Below are 16487 nucleotides of genomic sequence, written 5' to 3'. Positions count from 1 at the left end.
GAAAGTAAACTACTTATTTACTTTCTTCTGGATCTCTGTGCTGTTTGCCAGACATTTTCACTGTTGGGAAACCATCCTTCACCCCCCAAGAAGTGTCAGCGACCTCTGTAGGTGACCCCTCACCTCCCTTATCAAAGAGCAGGAGACTGGTTTTAGAATTCTTGCACAGCTGACTCTCCCTCCGTGACTGCTTAGTCACAAGGCCACAAAGTCATTGCTTTAGATGCCCCTGTGAAGGAAGTCACAATGACCTGCGATGGTTTTTTTTCTTTCTAGCACTTGGTGCCTCTCCGAGGCAGTTTTACAAGGTGACTCAAGGAGCTGCCAGCAGCTTAGTCTCTTGCTAAATAAGGCTTCTCCCCAAAGGGACTATTTTGCACTTTTAAAGTATTTCCAGAATTTCTGCAGGCCATCTGTTTTTTACTGAAGCCATCGAGAAATTGAGATAAATTTGTAAAGTCCTCGGTAAGAATTTGTAGTATAGTTGAGGATGCCAGATGTGCAGTCACCACTTAGGTCATAAGTCAGGACAACATTCACAGCTAACAAAGAGCATGGAAAGAGCAGTGTCACAGGAATTTGAGCAGTGAAGTTGGTGGGGAACAGAGCAGGCGGGAGGCCTTGTAGGAGCTGTGCAAGCTGACACATGTTAGGTTTCAGGCAGAAAAGACAGCATCCAAGCCAAAATCTGAGGCCCAGACTGGCATGAGTGAGAAGCTGTTGGAGAATAGTAAAATACAAGGTGGAATGGGTCAGATTGTTAATGCATGTGAATGCAGCATCAGTTATCTATAGCCACATAACAAAGTCTCCCTAAACTTGGTGGCTTAAGGCAGCAATAGTTTATTATTTCTCAAGGTCCTGTAAAGGCAGTGCAGTTCTCTGGACCCCTGGGGCTCAGTCCTACAATTGCAGTCAGCTGGGGGCTGGGCTCCCGCTTTCTGGCATAGCAGACTTCCAAGAGTGCAAATCCCTGTGGGAGTTATGCTTGCTGGTACCCCATTGGCCAAAGCAAGTCACATGACCAAGTCCCCAATCAATGTATAGGGGACTACAAAAGTTGGGAATTCTGGGAGGTATGGTTTATCCAAGGCGATTTCTGTAAAATCTGTCATGAACGCTGGAGTGTGGGCTTACACTATGGGCAGTCGAGGCCATGAAGGTTCTTGAGCACTCCTGTAACCTAATGAAATCGTACTTTAAGGGAAAATTATCTGGTAGCAGTTTGTAGATTAGATTGATGAAGTAGTTGGTCAACCACTAAAATAGGACAAATATGCTTCGTTCCTTAAAACAAGTGATAGAAAATCTCCTAATGTATTCACAAAGGGGGGATGGCAAAATTATGAGAATAGTATTCTTTATTAAGTTCTGGATAAATTATATAGTTTTTAAAGTTAATTCAACTTTATTATTAAAGCAAGAATATTTTACCATTCTGAGGTTAAATAGTTTTAAACATAAGTCAACAGTTAACAAAAAATTTCAATTTCATGTGTGGATGCAAACCGAAAATTTTTTTTATGCATTGTGCATATATGTCATTCTCCCACTGATCTGCTTTTCAGCTTATCAGTATCGTACAACTTAAAATCTTCTTATTAAAAGTTGCACCTATTAACTTGCCAGTTTATTGGCTACAAACCTTGTTTTTAGGTAGAGTCCTCTCTTTTTCAGTTCTAGCTGAGACCAAAGATTCGCGAAAAGCACGGTAATTTAGAACTGAGGAAGTAAACTACCTTAGTTGGAGTTATGTGCACTGCCTCTGATTTGCCATTGACCTTGGGCACGTCCCAGCATATCTTCACTCCACTCTCCTTCATGAAACAGGGTGATAACATCACTGACCCATGTCTTAATATTCTTGGATAGGTAAACTTAAGTAAGGCTTGGAAAGTCCATATAAATGCTACTTGTTATTGTTCTTTTTTACTAATACTTTAAGGTTATCCTCAGTCTTATGAAATAACTGTATAATGGAGCGTTACATTTCTTAAACTTGTGTACATATTAGTAAAAGCTGTAACTTTTACATTTTTTTTCAACTCTACAAGAAATAGATGAATTTGCCATGAAAATGCTACTTTTTTGGCCAGTAATATCCTCAGCTAGACTTGTACATAATTTGTTCTGTGGCACCCCCTACCTTCTCCCCCCTACTTTTTATGCTTGAGATATCTTTTTTAACCCACTGTTGTAAAACAATACCCATTATAAATTGGGGCAAAGCACTTGGTATGGCCTCTGGTTTTCTTCACAGTAAAAAGGAAAGGAATCTTAGAGATTCCTAAGGGCTCTTTTAGTTCTAAAATTTTGTATTCTTCAGAGTTAGTCTTTGAGTAAAGCAAAATAAATTATTTTCTTCAAAACCACACTAAATAGGCTAGGTGTTGTTAAAAAGCTTGCTTGTTGTACACTATCAGTCTTACCAAACCTAGCTTGTTGGAAAGTGAAGGAAGGAAATCATATTAGCAGCTTCCATGCTTGTGCTCTTAGGGCATTTTATAGATGACCCTCCTTTGTTTCAGAAAGGATAGTGACCTTGCCCAGGGAGGTCGTGTCATTAGAAGTAAAGGCAGAATGCAGACCCAGGTCTGTCTTGCCCCTGACTCCCTTTCCTAAAGAAAAAGAAAGGAAGGAAAAATAAAAATCAAAAACAGATTTCTACACCTTATAATTTAGTCTTCAGAATCAATTTGAAAAGAGAAATACTATTTTTAAGAGAAATAGAATCCAATTGATATAGCAGTAGAAGTTTTCCTTGTTTCTGCCAAAAAGGTAGTGGGGAGTTGATAGAACATTCAATTATTTTTCAGAGAATTCTGTTGTGTTTTTGGAGTGATTAAAATAATGTATTTTAAATTTCATACCTTTCCCCCCTAACAACAATTATTTTATTGTTTGTGGCTCAGAATAAGTTTTTCAATAGAAAAGTAAAAGTGCCATTGAAAGGCCAGGTTCCTGGGCCACCCCATGCAAGTTCTTTCAACTAATAATGTTGCAGACCTGTGTAGCTGTAGAATAACCAGCTGAGAAAAGCTCTCTTGCTGGAGCGGATATGTTTCCAGCCCTAATTTGATGTTGGAAACATATCCCCTCTGGAACTGGCATCAGAAGGCAGGACCTTTTCTGGATTCAGCTATGCCAGGGCTGGTCCAAGGTGAGGATCCTGTGGAGCTTTCCATTGGGCGGGGGCCTCCGAAAGTGCACTGGAGGGACGTCACAGCTATCAGGCACAAGCCCTGCCCTCCGAGAGCCACCCTTGGCACAGTCCAAACCTTTCTGCACCCAGAAGGGACTGAGGGATATTTGGAAGCAAACCTCCGTGCACTTCCTCTTTTCCTTGTGTAAGTGATGATTTTGTGTGTCACCTTCCCTGTCTAGCTATGATCCTTGCGGGAAAAGCCTACTACGATGGAGTGGCCAAGATTGGTGAGATTGCCACCGGGTCCCCTGTGTCAACAGAGCTGGGTGAGCTGACCGTCATTATATACAAACACAAGTTGAGCTGGTTCATCCTGTGAGCCTTTCATCCTGTGAGCCCTCGTAAGAATACACAAGGTGGCCCAAATCCAGAATAGTAAGAAGGGCTAGCCCAGTACACCCGTGTGTTGTTCACTTCTGGAATGATGGAGTTCCCTGTAGTCTGCTGAAAGTGGAGGCTTAGTTAGAAGGCAGGCCAAGGCCAGTGGCTGACCTCCCTGCTCCCTAGGAACTGGGCTTCTGCCTCTAAACTTGGGCTCTAGCCCTTCCCCTCGGATCCCTGGAGCATGAAACCCAGGGAGTTTTGACCTACATTCTTAACTGAAGGAGATGGGCACGGCGGGCCTCCCGACTCTGGCAGGAAAGTTTCCTGTGACTCACCTAGCAGAAAGCAGACTCCTTTACGTCCTGCTCTTGGCTCTCGCTGCTTCCACAGTTGCTCTCAGTTGTGATTTTTCCGGTTTTGCTGGTATGAATTGATCTCCTGTGCACACTCGGAGGGCAGCCACACCCTCAGCAGTGCCAGCTGCAGAGGGAATCTGGGTTTCTGTTTACAGAGTCCGTTCACTGCGTCCTCTCCTAAGGGTGGAACAGTCGCTGTTTTTCCTTTTCTTAATAGCCCCACACATAACCATTATTTTTAAAATTTGTTGATTCTTTTTATTTTACAAAGGATAAGATTTCTGGTTTCAAAATGCTTGTTATGATTTGAAAGGTTCAGAAAAGCAGAGGAAAATATTGGTAAAGTGTGTGTATTTAAAAGTGTGTTTCTGTAGAAAGGGGAGGCAGAGGCGGGGGCTGCATGTAGAACATATATTTTAGGGTTAAAATAATTCACATCATTTCTATATAAAGTGTCTTAAGGGTTTTCAGGATGGCTTGGAGAACTCTTACCTGACCCATAAAAGCGGAAGAACAAATTCCAGGTGTGATAACAGTGCTGGGGGTGCGGGCTGGGTTACAGGGTGTGAAGTGGCTCTGGGCGCCCAGTAACATTCTCTCACAACTTCCGTTCTGGAAGAGTTTGTAAAGAGTCTTGAAACCTAAGCCTGAAGTGATGTCGTGTGATGATGAAGACCGTGCTGCTGTATTTAATAGAATCAGGTACAGGCAGAAAATTTTCAAAGCCCTGACGTGTGCTTTGTTGGTGGCATAACTTGTGTGTGTTCTGGTGAGGTAGGAACTACAGAAACTCTGTCTTCAACAGAGTCAGTTTCATAAAATACACGGTGCGTCGTGCAGTCAGAAGCAGATAGTAAAACTTAGGACATTTGAGGGATGATGGTGATGATTAGAGGGTTCCAAAAATAGGACTAAATTAAAAAGACACATCCTATTTGTGTCAGGCCCAAAGGGAAAATGTGTGACCCTTACATTAAACCATATGGTGCTGATTCACCGTCATTCAGTTTGCCTTTTTAATGTTTTATGGTTCTTGCCACTGTTTAAATAAGATTTCTGTTCCACACCTTACTTTATTCAGCTGCGAGTTCATAATGTTGAATCAGCTATTTCCACAGCAACCGTGTTGTTGCAAACACAGGCTGAAACCTTCTTCAGTTTCAATAAGGAAAATATGTTGCAGTGGTGAAATTTTCTTTCATGTGGATATGTATTTGATTCAGAGGGAATGGAAATAACTTCTGTGTTTTATTTTTGTCTCAAGTTGTCTTTTTGCTTATATTCACCATCTCATATAGTTAGTAATTTTCTGCTCATCTACAGCAATTTCATGATAAAGTACTACCCTAGCAAGAGTTGCTTTTGGAGGCCTAATACTGACTTCCTGTGATTTGCTTAGTTTTTCATTTTGTTAAAGTTTAGACTAAAATATTGCCCTATATGTGTTTAAATTCTCTGTTTGAAAGAGTAATGAACAGTTCACAGAAAAAAGAGACCAAAAGTGGATTATATTTTCCTCATTTTTCAAGAAGGCTTTATTGTCTTATTGCTGACTTTTGGTGTTGGTATTCATAAGTTTATTACAAAACATTTATAAATTCCATCTGATAAAACTGAAGGGGTGTTTCATATGTGAAGATCATGAATCATTTCAGAATTTTCATTCCTTTCCCCCTTTCCCCTGATCTTCCCTCTCCCTCCACCTCCAAATCCTATAGTTTAAAATCTTTCAATTTAGGGACACCTGGGTAGCTCAGTCAGTTAAGCATCCGACTTCAGCGCAGGTCATGATCTCATGGCTCGTGAGTTCAAGCTCCACGTTGGGCTCTCTGCTGTCAGTGCAAAGCCCACTTCGGGATCCTCGGTCTCCCTCTCTCTCTGCCCCTCCCCTGTTCACTCGCTGTCAAAAAGAAATAAACATTTAAAAATAAGTAAATAAATAGGGGTACCTGGGTGGCTCAGTCGGTTGAGCATCGAATTCAGCTCAGGTCTCAGCATCTCATGGTTTGTGAGTTCAAGCCCCACATGGGACTCGCTGCTGTCAGCACAGAGCCTGCTTCAGATCCTCCCTCCCGCTCCCTCTCCCTCTCCCTCTCCCTCTCCCTCTCCCCCTCCCCCTCCCCCTCCCCCTCCCCCTCCCCCTCCCCCTCCCCCTCCCCCTCCCCCTCCCCCTCCCCCTCCCCCTCTCACATGCACATGTGCTCTCTCTCAAAAATAAATAAATAAATATGGGGCGCCTGGGTGGCGCAGTCGGTTAAGTGTCCGACTTCAGCCAGGTCACGATCTCGCAGTCCGTGAGTTCGAGCCCCGCGTCAGGCTCTGGGCTGATGGCTTGGAGCCTGGAGCCTGTTTCCGATTCTGTGTCTCCCTCTCTCTCTGCCCCTCCCCCGTTCATGCTCTGTCTCTCTCTGTCCCAAAAATAAATAAAAAACGTTGAAAAAAAAATAAAAATATAAATAAATAAATAAATAAACATTAAAAAAAATAAAATTTTCAGTTTAAAAATTTTGCTTGGGAAAGAAATGAATGGGATGCTGAAAAATTATTACTGTTTATTTTTTTTAACATTTAAAAATTTTAAAAAGGTTTTTTTTTTTTACATTTATTTATTTTTGAGAGAGACAGAGCATGAGCAGGGGAGGGGCAGAGAGAGAAAGAGGGAGACACAGAATCAGAAGTAGGCTTCAGGCTCCTAGCTGTCAGCACAGAGCCCGACGCGGGGCTCTAACCCACAAACTGAGATCATGACCTGAGCCGAAGTCGGACGCTTAACCGAGTGAGCCACCCAGGTGCCCCTAAAAAAATTTTTTTTGAGTGGAGGAGAGGGGCAGAAGGAGTGTGAGAGAGAATCTTAAGCAGGCTTTGTGCTCAGCGTGACGCTTGACACGGGGTTTGATCCCACAACCCTGGGATCATGACCTGAGCCAGAATCAAGAGTCAGATGCTCAACTGACAGCCACCCAGGTGCTTTGAATTCTTACCATTTCTAAAACTTAGATTGCAAGAGTAGGTTTCAGTTTAATGTTGAGTTAAAAAATATTTTTTAATGTTTATTTTTGAGAGAGTGTGCACCCACGTGTGTGTGCGTATGAGCTGGGGAGGGACAGAGAGAGAGGGAAACAGGATCCGAAGCAGGCTCTGTGCTGACAGCAGAGAGCCCAATGTGGGACTTGAACTCACCACAAGATCATGACCTGAGCTGAAGTTGGAAGCTTAACTGACTGAGCCACCTGAGTGTTCCTGAATTAAAATATTTATTAATGTTGCTATAGAATATACAGTCTTTCTCATTTTGTGTGTGTGTGTGTGTGTGTGTGTGTGTACACATAATTTTTTTACGTGAAATTTCTGTTCTATTCTGATGCTTTTGTACTTTGGGAGGTGGGTGAAGAAAATATCCTTTCAGTAAAATATTTACCTAATTCATAGAAATTTGCTGTGAGGAGTCTACTTGGAAAACTTGGCCAAATGCATTATGAGTATTAGTTAGAGTGGCAGAACTGAGCATTTCAGTCTCTTGTCTCACTTTAGGGGGGAAAAAAAGGAGCTAAAACCTGGAGGAGAAAGTTGATTAGCTTTTTAACTTTTTATCATTTGGATTGGCACCTATTAAGACCAAGCTGTAGCATTGCCATTCCTGATTTCTGTCTATGGGTTTTTTCATTTAGATATCCCTCTGAGCACATCAGCTCACCAAATGCTATATGAATAATTTTAAGATGCTTTTGCCTAAAAGTACCAAATAACCAGTTAATAGTGGTTTAAACATTAAGGATGTTTATTATCCCACATAAGAAGGCCAGGAGTAGCAGGTTCCTGTTTAAGCAATCATTACTGAGAACTCAGGTTTCTTTTCTTTCTACTTATCCTCAAGTTCAACTCCTCATGGTACCAAGATGGCTGCCATCGCTAGTCTTACACATCACATCCTCCTTCCTCCCGTTGTATCCAAAAGCAGGAAGAAGAATTTCTTCTAAGCTGTGCCCTTTACAAAGGAGGAAATCTTTCCCTGGGAGCCCCAGCACACACACCCTCTCATGTCCCATGACCCTGCAGCCAGAGAGCTTTCCCCAGCACCATTAGCTAAGGAATACCTCTGAGGGGGAGAGGACAGAGCTGTCAGGGGGGGACACCTGATGATACCACCATGTCTGGCAGTTCTGGTATCAAAGGTCTTGTTTCAACAACTTTCAGTGAAAGGAAAAGACTTACACAAATGTCCTCACTTTCTCTGTGCCTCAGACTGCGTAGTGCTTCTGCATTCTGTGAGTGTCTCTGGTTCGGGTAATGTCTTTCTCCCACGTGGGATGTTTCACTATCATGTATATGCTTCAAACTTTATGATTGTTGTTTTTCCTGGATACTTGCTTTTTCTCCTGAAAACCACAGTCTTCCTTCCCACAGCCTTCTATTCCTATTTGGGAAGTGGGACTCCAAGCACAGAGGAAGGTTAAGGATATGGGGGTAGTTTCTGTTTTTCTGCCCTTTTTCTTTTCAGCCTTTACAGTGTCTTGTAATCATGAACTCTTTGATGCATTTTCTCTGCCTCTGCTTCTCTCTCCTTCCTTTTCTCTCTGTTCAATTGTCTGCATGACCTCACACTTTATTTTTGAAAACTGGGTGACTAGAGAAAAAAAAATCACCTGTAATTTTACCACTCTAATACACCCGCTTTGTCACCACTATACTCTTTTCTAGTCTTTTCTTCCTGTGAGTATGCTCTTCTATAGCATGCCTCACAGCGAACATCAAGGACTGGCTTGCCAGACACAGGGTGCAGCCCCTGACGGGTGTTATTTCATCTCATTCTCTACACAGTCCTATGAGTTGGGTGTAGGCACTTCCACTTTTAGGTAAGACCTAGAAGTGAAAGGTGTGCCCTAGATCACAGTGGATAACAGATGGTCCAACTTTAGAATCTGAGTTCTTCACCTCTGTTCTGCTTACACTGTGCCTTACTAAGGCAGAGGGGACTGGAAAGAGCCAGCCAAGAAGGGGCCACTGAAAAGAAAGGAAATGGGAACCCCATGATGGGGACCTTTTCAATCTGCAGAGGCCACCGGCCCCCTCGGAAATGGTGGTTTCACTGGGGTGCTGACCATAAATGCCAGGTATTACATTATGGGATTAGGAAGGATGGAAATTACAGAGCAGTTAACTGTGTGTGCGTGTGTGTGTGTGTGTGTGTGTGTGTGTGTGTGTGTGTGTGTGTGTGCGCGCGCGCGTGATAGGTGTTATACAATATATTATATATGGCTCTTCTCACAAGTGTTGCCTGACTTGCGCTTGTACTGCTGTGCTTTGTACAGAAACTCAGATCTCAGTTAAGTGCCTGCTGTGTGCCACTTGCTTCTTATTCTTACATTGCCTCATCTCATCCTCAGGAGCCTCATGGATGAGTTTTTCCTGCTTGAAAACCCAGTAACCCAGTGTTTCCTTGATGTGACTGATAGGCCCTAAAGGGTAAACTTGGTGGTCATTTCTGCGTGGAGGTGAGAGAGAACCTCCATGGGCAGCCACACTGGGTCCTGTGTCCCTAGCTATGTGCTCTGCAGCCAGGCAAGACAAAACAGGGGTTGTAGAGTTGGTGATCCCTAGGGTGCATGGTAGGTGGCATCGGTGCTTCGTGGGTCATAGAGCTTCCTCCCACCCCAGCCGAAGCACAGGAAAGATCCAGTTACCTAGGATGTGGAAGCCAGGCCAGATTGTATCTTCCCTTGAGACCCTGGCAGGTAGCTTATTACCCAACACCTAAGAGATGCTCGGTAAAGTTTATATTGTTACCTTGCTGCTATCAATTCGTATTACTTTGGGCAACACTTCGTGACTATGAGCAGGTTGGCATGCCTACAGGGGATGATGGCAACATCTCTTGAGTTGTGGGAAGATGAAATGAGATAATGTACCTACTAGATTCTGTAGTTTCAAAGACCAGAAAGATGCTTCTCTGTTGCCACTTCATATATTCACACATATTTGAGAACTCAAGAAGAGTATAGGTTTTTTTTCATTGACATTATCCTGTAGAATAGGTAATGTAAGTTTGCAAGAATATGCATTTCCTTGATTATTCCTGATTATTCATGAACCAGTTTTTCAGTTCTCTCCATTGTATCTTTGTTTCCTATTTTATGAATTTCTGCTTTTTCTTTTCTTCTTTATGCTGTCTTTAGGATGACTCTGTTATTCTTTTTCTTTTCTTTTTTTTAATATATATATATTTTTTAACATTTATTCACTTTTTGAGAGACAGAGACAGAGTATGAGCAGAGCAAGGGCAGAGAGAGAGGGAGACATAGAATCTGAAGCAGGCTCCAGGCTCCGAGCTGCCAGCACAGAGCCTGACGCGGGGCTCAAACTCATGGACCGTGAGATCGTGGCCTGAGCTGAAGTCGGATGCCCAACCGACTGAGCCACCCAGGCACCCCTGTTATTCTTTTTCTAATTTCTGAACTGATACATTTAATTCATTAATTTTACATACAGGTGTCCCCATTTTGCACAGCAGTGCAGGACCACAAAAATGACCATGCAAGTTAAAACTATTGAAAGCCATCTTAATCATCAGCAGGGAAAATATGATTGTGCCATGACCTTGAAAAACGTTTGTCAAGGAGCACCTGAGTGACTCAGTTGAGTGTCTGACTCTTGATTTTAGCTCAGGTCATGATTCCAGGGTTGTTGGGATCAAGCCCTGTGTTGGGCTTCATGCTGAACAAGGTTCCTGTTTAAGTTCTCTCTCTCCCTCTGCCCCTCTCCTTTGCTTGTGCACGTGGTCTCTCGCTCTCTCTCTAAAAAAAAGGGGAAAAAAAGAAAACAAAATTGTCAAAAATCCTCAAAATTCTCTTATTCTCAGTTACAAATGTATAGGGAAGTGGAAAAAAGAGTTAAACTAGTATTTATGTTGTACACATTAATTTAAAGTATTAGAAACACTGACAATGGAAGCATTTTTATTGTAAAAAACTTGGGTGGTCTCAATGGCACTTGTCTCCTTCCCCCGTAACTCAAGATACAGAGTAGACATCTTCTCTAAGCTTTTATGGATTGTCCTGCTCCTTCCTAACCCTGTATCAACTTCCAATATTTTATCCTTTGTGACTTCAATGTGACCAGATAGCCACTAGAGTTCTTTTAACGTGCAGTTTTCTGCTGTCATTGCTTTCTCTGAAACCTCTTCATTTTATTTTTCGTCACAATCACTTTGCTCGGTTATGTTGTAAGTTCAGGCTTCACCCAGTTCTTGTGGCTGCACGTCCAGTGTCTCTCCAAGGGCCACGGTGTCCACATGCCCATAGGCAGTTACTTCTCGAACTCCGTTTACTTTGTTGTTACTGTTTTTCATTTCTTTGCTGCACTTCCACTTTAAATTATCCATTTTTGTAACATGTCACATGGGTTTCTCACCAGGGAAACAAGGAGGCAACACATCTCCTGCACTTTGCTGCCCGAATGCCACACTGTCTTCATCTCTGTGACTTTAGAATGCATCCTGATAGCTAGAAGTAGACCTCAGATAGAACAAATCGACGCTCTTACTCAAGGGCATCTTGGCTGTTGTTGGACTTTTGCATTTACATATATTTTAGAATCAGCTTGTCAAGTTCCACGAAAAAACAATCTCCTAGAATTTGGACTACAGATTGACTCTGTAGATAGATTTAGGAAGGATTGACATCTTAGCAATACTGAATTTCTAATCCACGAATATGGCAGTTTTTAAAAATTTACTTCGGGCTTCTTTAATTTCTGTCACTGTTTTTTGTTTTTAATTGTAGAAGTCTTGCACACATTTTTATATATGCATTATTAGATATTTATGGTGTGTTTTGCTCTTTTAAATGGCTTTAAACTTTTTATTTTCTAATTGGTTCCATTGAGTTTTCACTTTCAGTGACTATTTTTCATCAGTATTAAGTTCTATTTCGTTTTTTTTGAAATCTGCAAATTAACTTTTGTCATATTTTTTATAACTGCTTTATTGAGATATAATTAACATAGAATACAGTCCATCCATTTATAGTGTGCACAGTTCAGTGGATTTTAGTATAGTTACAAAGTTTTAAATTACCACCATAGTTAACTTTAGAATATTTTCATCACCCCAAAAAGAAATCCTGTACCATTAGCAGTCAACTTTCCATTTACCCTCAACTCCAGCCATAGGAAATGGTTAATATATTTTATCTCTACAGATTTGGTTATATCGAACAGTTTCATATAAATGGAATCCTACCATATGTCATCTTTTGAGACTACTTTCTTTCACTTAGTATAATTTCAAGATTCATTCACATTATAGCATGTATGAGTACTTTCTATTTATGGATGGGATGATATTATATAGATATACAATGTTTTGTTTATCCATTTATCAGTTGATGGACAGTTGGGTTGTTTCTACCTTAAACTATTAGAAATAATGCTACCATGAACATTTGTGTACAAATTTTGTGTGTATGTATTATCTTTTTCTTTCTCATTGGTGTACACTTAGTGTAATTCCTGGCTCATATTATGATAACTCTAAATTTAACTTTTCTTGAAGAGGTGCCAAGCTGCTTTTCAAAATTAATGCACCATTTTACATTCCCATAAGCAGTGTGTGAGAGTTCTGATTTCTCTACATCCCTGTCAACACTTACTGTCTTTTTGATGATAGCCGTCCTAGTGAGTGTGAAGTAATATCTCACTTGGGTTTTGATTTACATTTCCCTAGTGATTTACAATGTTGAGCATCTTTTCACATTCTTATTGGCCATTGCATATCTTCTTGGGAAATGTATCTATTCAGATCCTTTGCCCATTTTTAATTGGGTTGTCTTTGATTTTGCAAATTAATTGTTTTTAAGTTTATTTGAGAGAGAGAGAGAGAGAGAGCATGCACGTTCACGCACGTGCAAGCAAGGGGGGAGCAGAGAGAGAGAGAGAGAGAGAGAGAGAGAGAGAGAGAGAGAATCCCAAGCAGACTCCTCGAGGTCATTGCGGGCCTTACCAATCATGAGATCATGACCTGAGCTGAAATCAAGAGCTGTATGCTTAACTGACTGAGCCACTCAGGCACCCTGGAAACTAACTTTTAATTTGGGTTTTGTTTTTATGTTTTGATTTCTTTTATTATCTATGCAGTAATTCCATTATTTTGAGTTCTTGAAGGTCTGGTTCTACTGCTGCTATTATTGTGCCTCTGGATTCTCATTCATGAAGGATTCTCTCTAATAAGGGTTTTATTATTATCTTACTGTTCTTATGTTGGGGTGACACCTATGGAGGATGTAAAAGTTTTGTTGTCACTGAAAGTCACTGAAAATGAAAAGGAGAAATGCCTAGCAATGGTGGAACTTCTCTGATTAAAAGGTATTCAAAAAATATAGTTTGCTTCTTAGAAAATAAAAATAACTGATGTAATATGACTTACCATTTGATAAAACTCTTTTTAAAAATTTGTTTATTTTGAGAGAGATAGGGTGTGAACGTGGAAGGGGCAAAGAGAGAGGGAGAATTCCACGCAGTCTCCATAGACAGCACAGAGCCCAACACGGACTCAAACTCATGAAACTGTGAGATGATGACCTGAGCCGAAAACAAGAGTCAGACTCTTAAGCGACTGAGCCACCCAGGTGCCCTGACATTTGATAAAATTCTTGTAAAATATTTAGAATTTGCAAAGCACTAGAAATGCCCTTTCATTTTCTGTTTAATCCATATGAACAGGGGCGCCTGGTGGCTCAGTCTGTTGGGCATCCGGCTTCGGTTCAGGTCACGATCTCACAGTTCATGGGTTTGAACCCGTGTCAGGTTCTGTGCTGACAGCTCAGAGCCTGGAGCCTGCTTCAAATTCTGTGTCTCCCTCTCTCTCTGCCCCTCCAAGCTAGTGTGTGCTCTTGCTTTCTCTCTTCAAAAATAAGCATTAAAAAAAAATCCATATGAACAAAGGTATAGTGTAAGTTTTGCAGGGCAAAGGGAATCAGATTTTATGGAAAATATTTTAATGTAAATTTCCAAAGTTTGTAAGTTATTGTAGCTATCTGAAACTTGAGAAATAATGGCAATTTTTAATTTTCTATAAATTTGCTGGATACACATCCTTCTCCTGAAAAAGTCCTATCCTGCTCATTTCTCTTGAAAATGAAAGGCTCTTTATGAATATAGTCTCTTCTCCTCTTGTAGAGAATACTCAGAAAATGTGTCATTGTTTTTTTTTTTCAACTGTAATTGAAAGTAAAATATTTTTAAAAAATTTTTTTAATGTTTTATTTTTTAGAGAGACAGAGTATGAGTGGGGGAGAGGCAGAGAGCGTGAGGGAGACACTGAATCAAAAGCAGGCTCCAGGCTCTGACCCGTCAGTAGGGAGCCCAAAGCAAGCCTTGAACCCACGAACAGGGAGATCATGAACTGAGCTGAAATTAGTTGCTTAACCCACTGAGCCACCCAGGTGCCCCAGAAGTAAAATATTAATCATTCAAGGGAAATACCAAATTTTAGTCATTTTTATGATAAATGCTCTAAACCACTTGAAGGTAACAATAAGAATTAGCATATATTTTCAAGTCTCTTTCAAATTCATTTTGCTAAAGTATCACCTTTTATTAGTTGTACCTTAACTGCAGGGGTGAGCAAACCAGAGCCAGAGGGCTAGCCAGCACCTATTTGTAAATATAATTTTATTGGAACCTGGCCAGGCCCACTTGTTCATGTATTGTCTGTGGCTACTTTCAGGCTACTATGGCAGAGTTGAGTGGTTGCAACAGAGAAGTTTGGCCCACAAGAGGCCTAAACTATTTACAACCTGGCCCCTCCCAGGAACCTTACCCTGAAGGTGGAAGAACTTTAATACCACACAGTTGTTTACGTGTGAAGACTGAGTGACTGTGTGAGCAATTTGATACCCTTTTTTCTTGAAAGGCAGTTCCCTACCACCTGCTAAGTGCTTGGGTTTAACATACATTAATAGCCACAGTAGTATGTGCTCAAGAGCACAACCGCTTTGCCTTGTTGGGAGGAACGAATAAAAGAGCTGAAGAGCTCTGTAGTCATGATTGGCAGGTAAATATATTTTAATCCATTGTGTTTAATTGTTAAATAATAAGTCACTTGAAGAATTCATTGTCAGAATGTGTGTTTGTAGTACTTGTAGTGCACACATAAATCTTTATCTTAGGTACACACTTCAACCCAGAACAGTACTCATTTAAGAGAGGAAATTGAAATATGTATAAAACTTCCAGTTTTGTCCCTAAATCAAACAATGTTTATTTTTAAAAACGTAGAAAATACTGAAAAAGTAGAAAAGGAAAACAGAAATGGTCAGAAGAAAGTGTTTTAGCAAAATATTTAAAAGAAAGTATGAATCAGTCATTTCATTTTTAAAGCATGGAAAAATAAAGTTTGTTCTCATTTATTTCTCAAGAAATAACAGGAGACTTTCTTTGGAGAGTTTACAATTTTGCTTTGAGGTCCTTATAGCTCACCATTACATAAATCTAGGCTGTATCTTGTTCTTGTTTAGTCAACTATTACGTTTTGAATCATTTGTTAATTTGTTTGGCCCGGTTTCTTAAATTGGGTACAAAACAGAAGATTTTATCTCCTCATCACTAAGGAACCTACAAAATCACAGGTGTTCTTTTGTTATTGATAGAATGCTTATAGGTCATACAATTTATTTTTTTTTAGGTCATGCAATTTTTTAAAATATTATAATTTTGTATTGGCACTCAAAATCAGTCTTAGGTCTTAAAAATAAAAAAAAGTATCTGAAATATCTTTTTTAAAAAAATTTTTTAATGTTTATTTTTGAGAGAGAAGAGAGTATGAGTGGGGGAGGAGCAGAGAGAGAGAGAGAGAGACAGAATCAGAGGCAGGCTCCAGGCTCTGTCAGCATGGAACCTGACATGGGGCTCGAACTCACTGACCTTGAGATCATGATCTGAGCTGAATGAAATCGGATGCTTAATCGACTGAGCCACCCAGGTGTCCCAAAGATGTGTTTTTTCTGACTTGCTGTATCTTAAGGCACTCGAGGTTATCCTGCTCGTTATAGTTTGGCAGATAAAAGGTTGTGTTAAATAGTGAACCATCACATAGTCTGAAACTGATTGAACTGATTCATGCGTCTGCATTTTGTATTTTTTTTTAAGTTTATTTATTTTGAGAGAGAGGCAGTGTGAGTGGGGGAGGGGCAGACAGAGAGGGAGAGAAAGAGAATCCCAAGCAGGCTCTGCACCATCAGTGCAGAGCCCGATGTGGGACTCGAACCCACCATCTGTGAGGAGATGACTGGACATGAAACTAAGAGTCGAACACTTAACCACCTGAGCCACCCAGGCGACCCTGCATTTTGTGTTTTCTTCATCGGATATTATGAAGATTTTCTGTTTTGTGCTTACAAGTATTTATAATATGACCTTTATTAATTTTTATTGTTTATTTTCAGTTTGGGATTTGAAAAAAGATTGTCCTGGAATTGTACATGTAACAAATGCCTTTGGACTTTGCAAGTGACTCTTGTCCATTCAATTTTCAATGAAAACATTCACTCAACACGTCCTTGTCCCTTTGGGAGCAAGAAAGATCTAAGCTATAGTAACTGTAGAGAAAG

General features: G+C 40.6%; 1 protein-coding gene across 2 annotated transcripts in view; it reads left to right on the top strand.

The window, feature by feature from the left end:
• BAIAP2L1 (BAR/IMD domain containing adaptor protein 2 like 1) overlaps positions 1–16487 on the top strand; it is a 92667-nt gene that overhangs the window by 26638 nt on the left and 49542 nt on the right. For both annotated transcript variants that reach the window (XM_042972197.1, XM_042972198.1), the window contains exon 3: positions 3385–3471. In XM_042972197.1, the coding sequence (XP_042828131.1) occupies positions 3385–3471 (87 nt within the window). The remainder of the gene's footprint in view (positions 1–3384; positions 3472–16487) is intronic.

Source organism: Panthera tigris, chromosome E3 (genome assembly GCF_018350195.1).
Source record: "Panthera tigris isolate Pti1 chromosome E3, P.tigris_Pti1_mat1.1, whole genome shotgun sequence".
NCBI lineage: Eukaryota > Metazoa > Chordata > Mammalia > Carnivora > Felidae > Panthera > Panthera tigris.
This window is presented reverse-complemented; position numbering and strand designations above follow the sequence as displayed.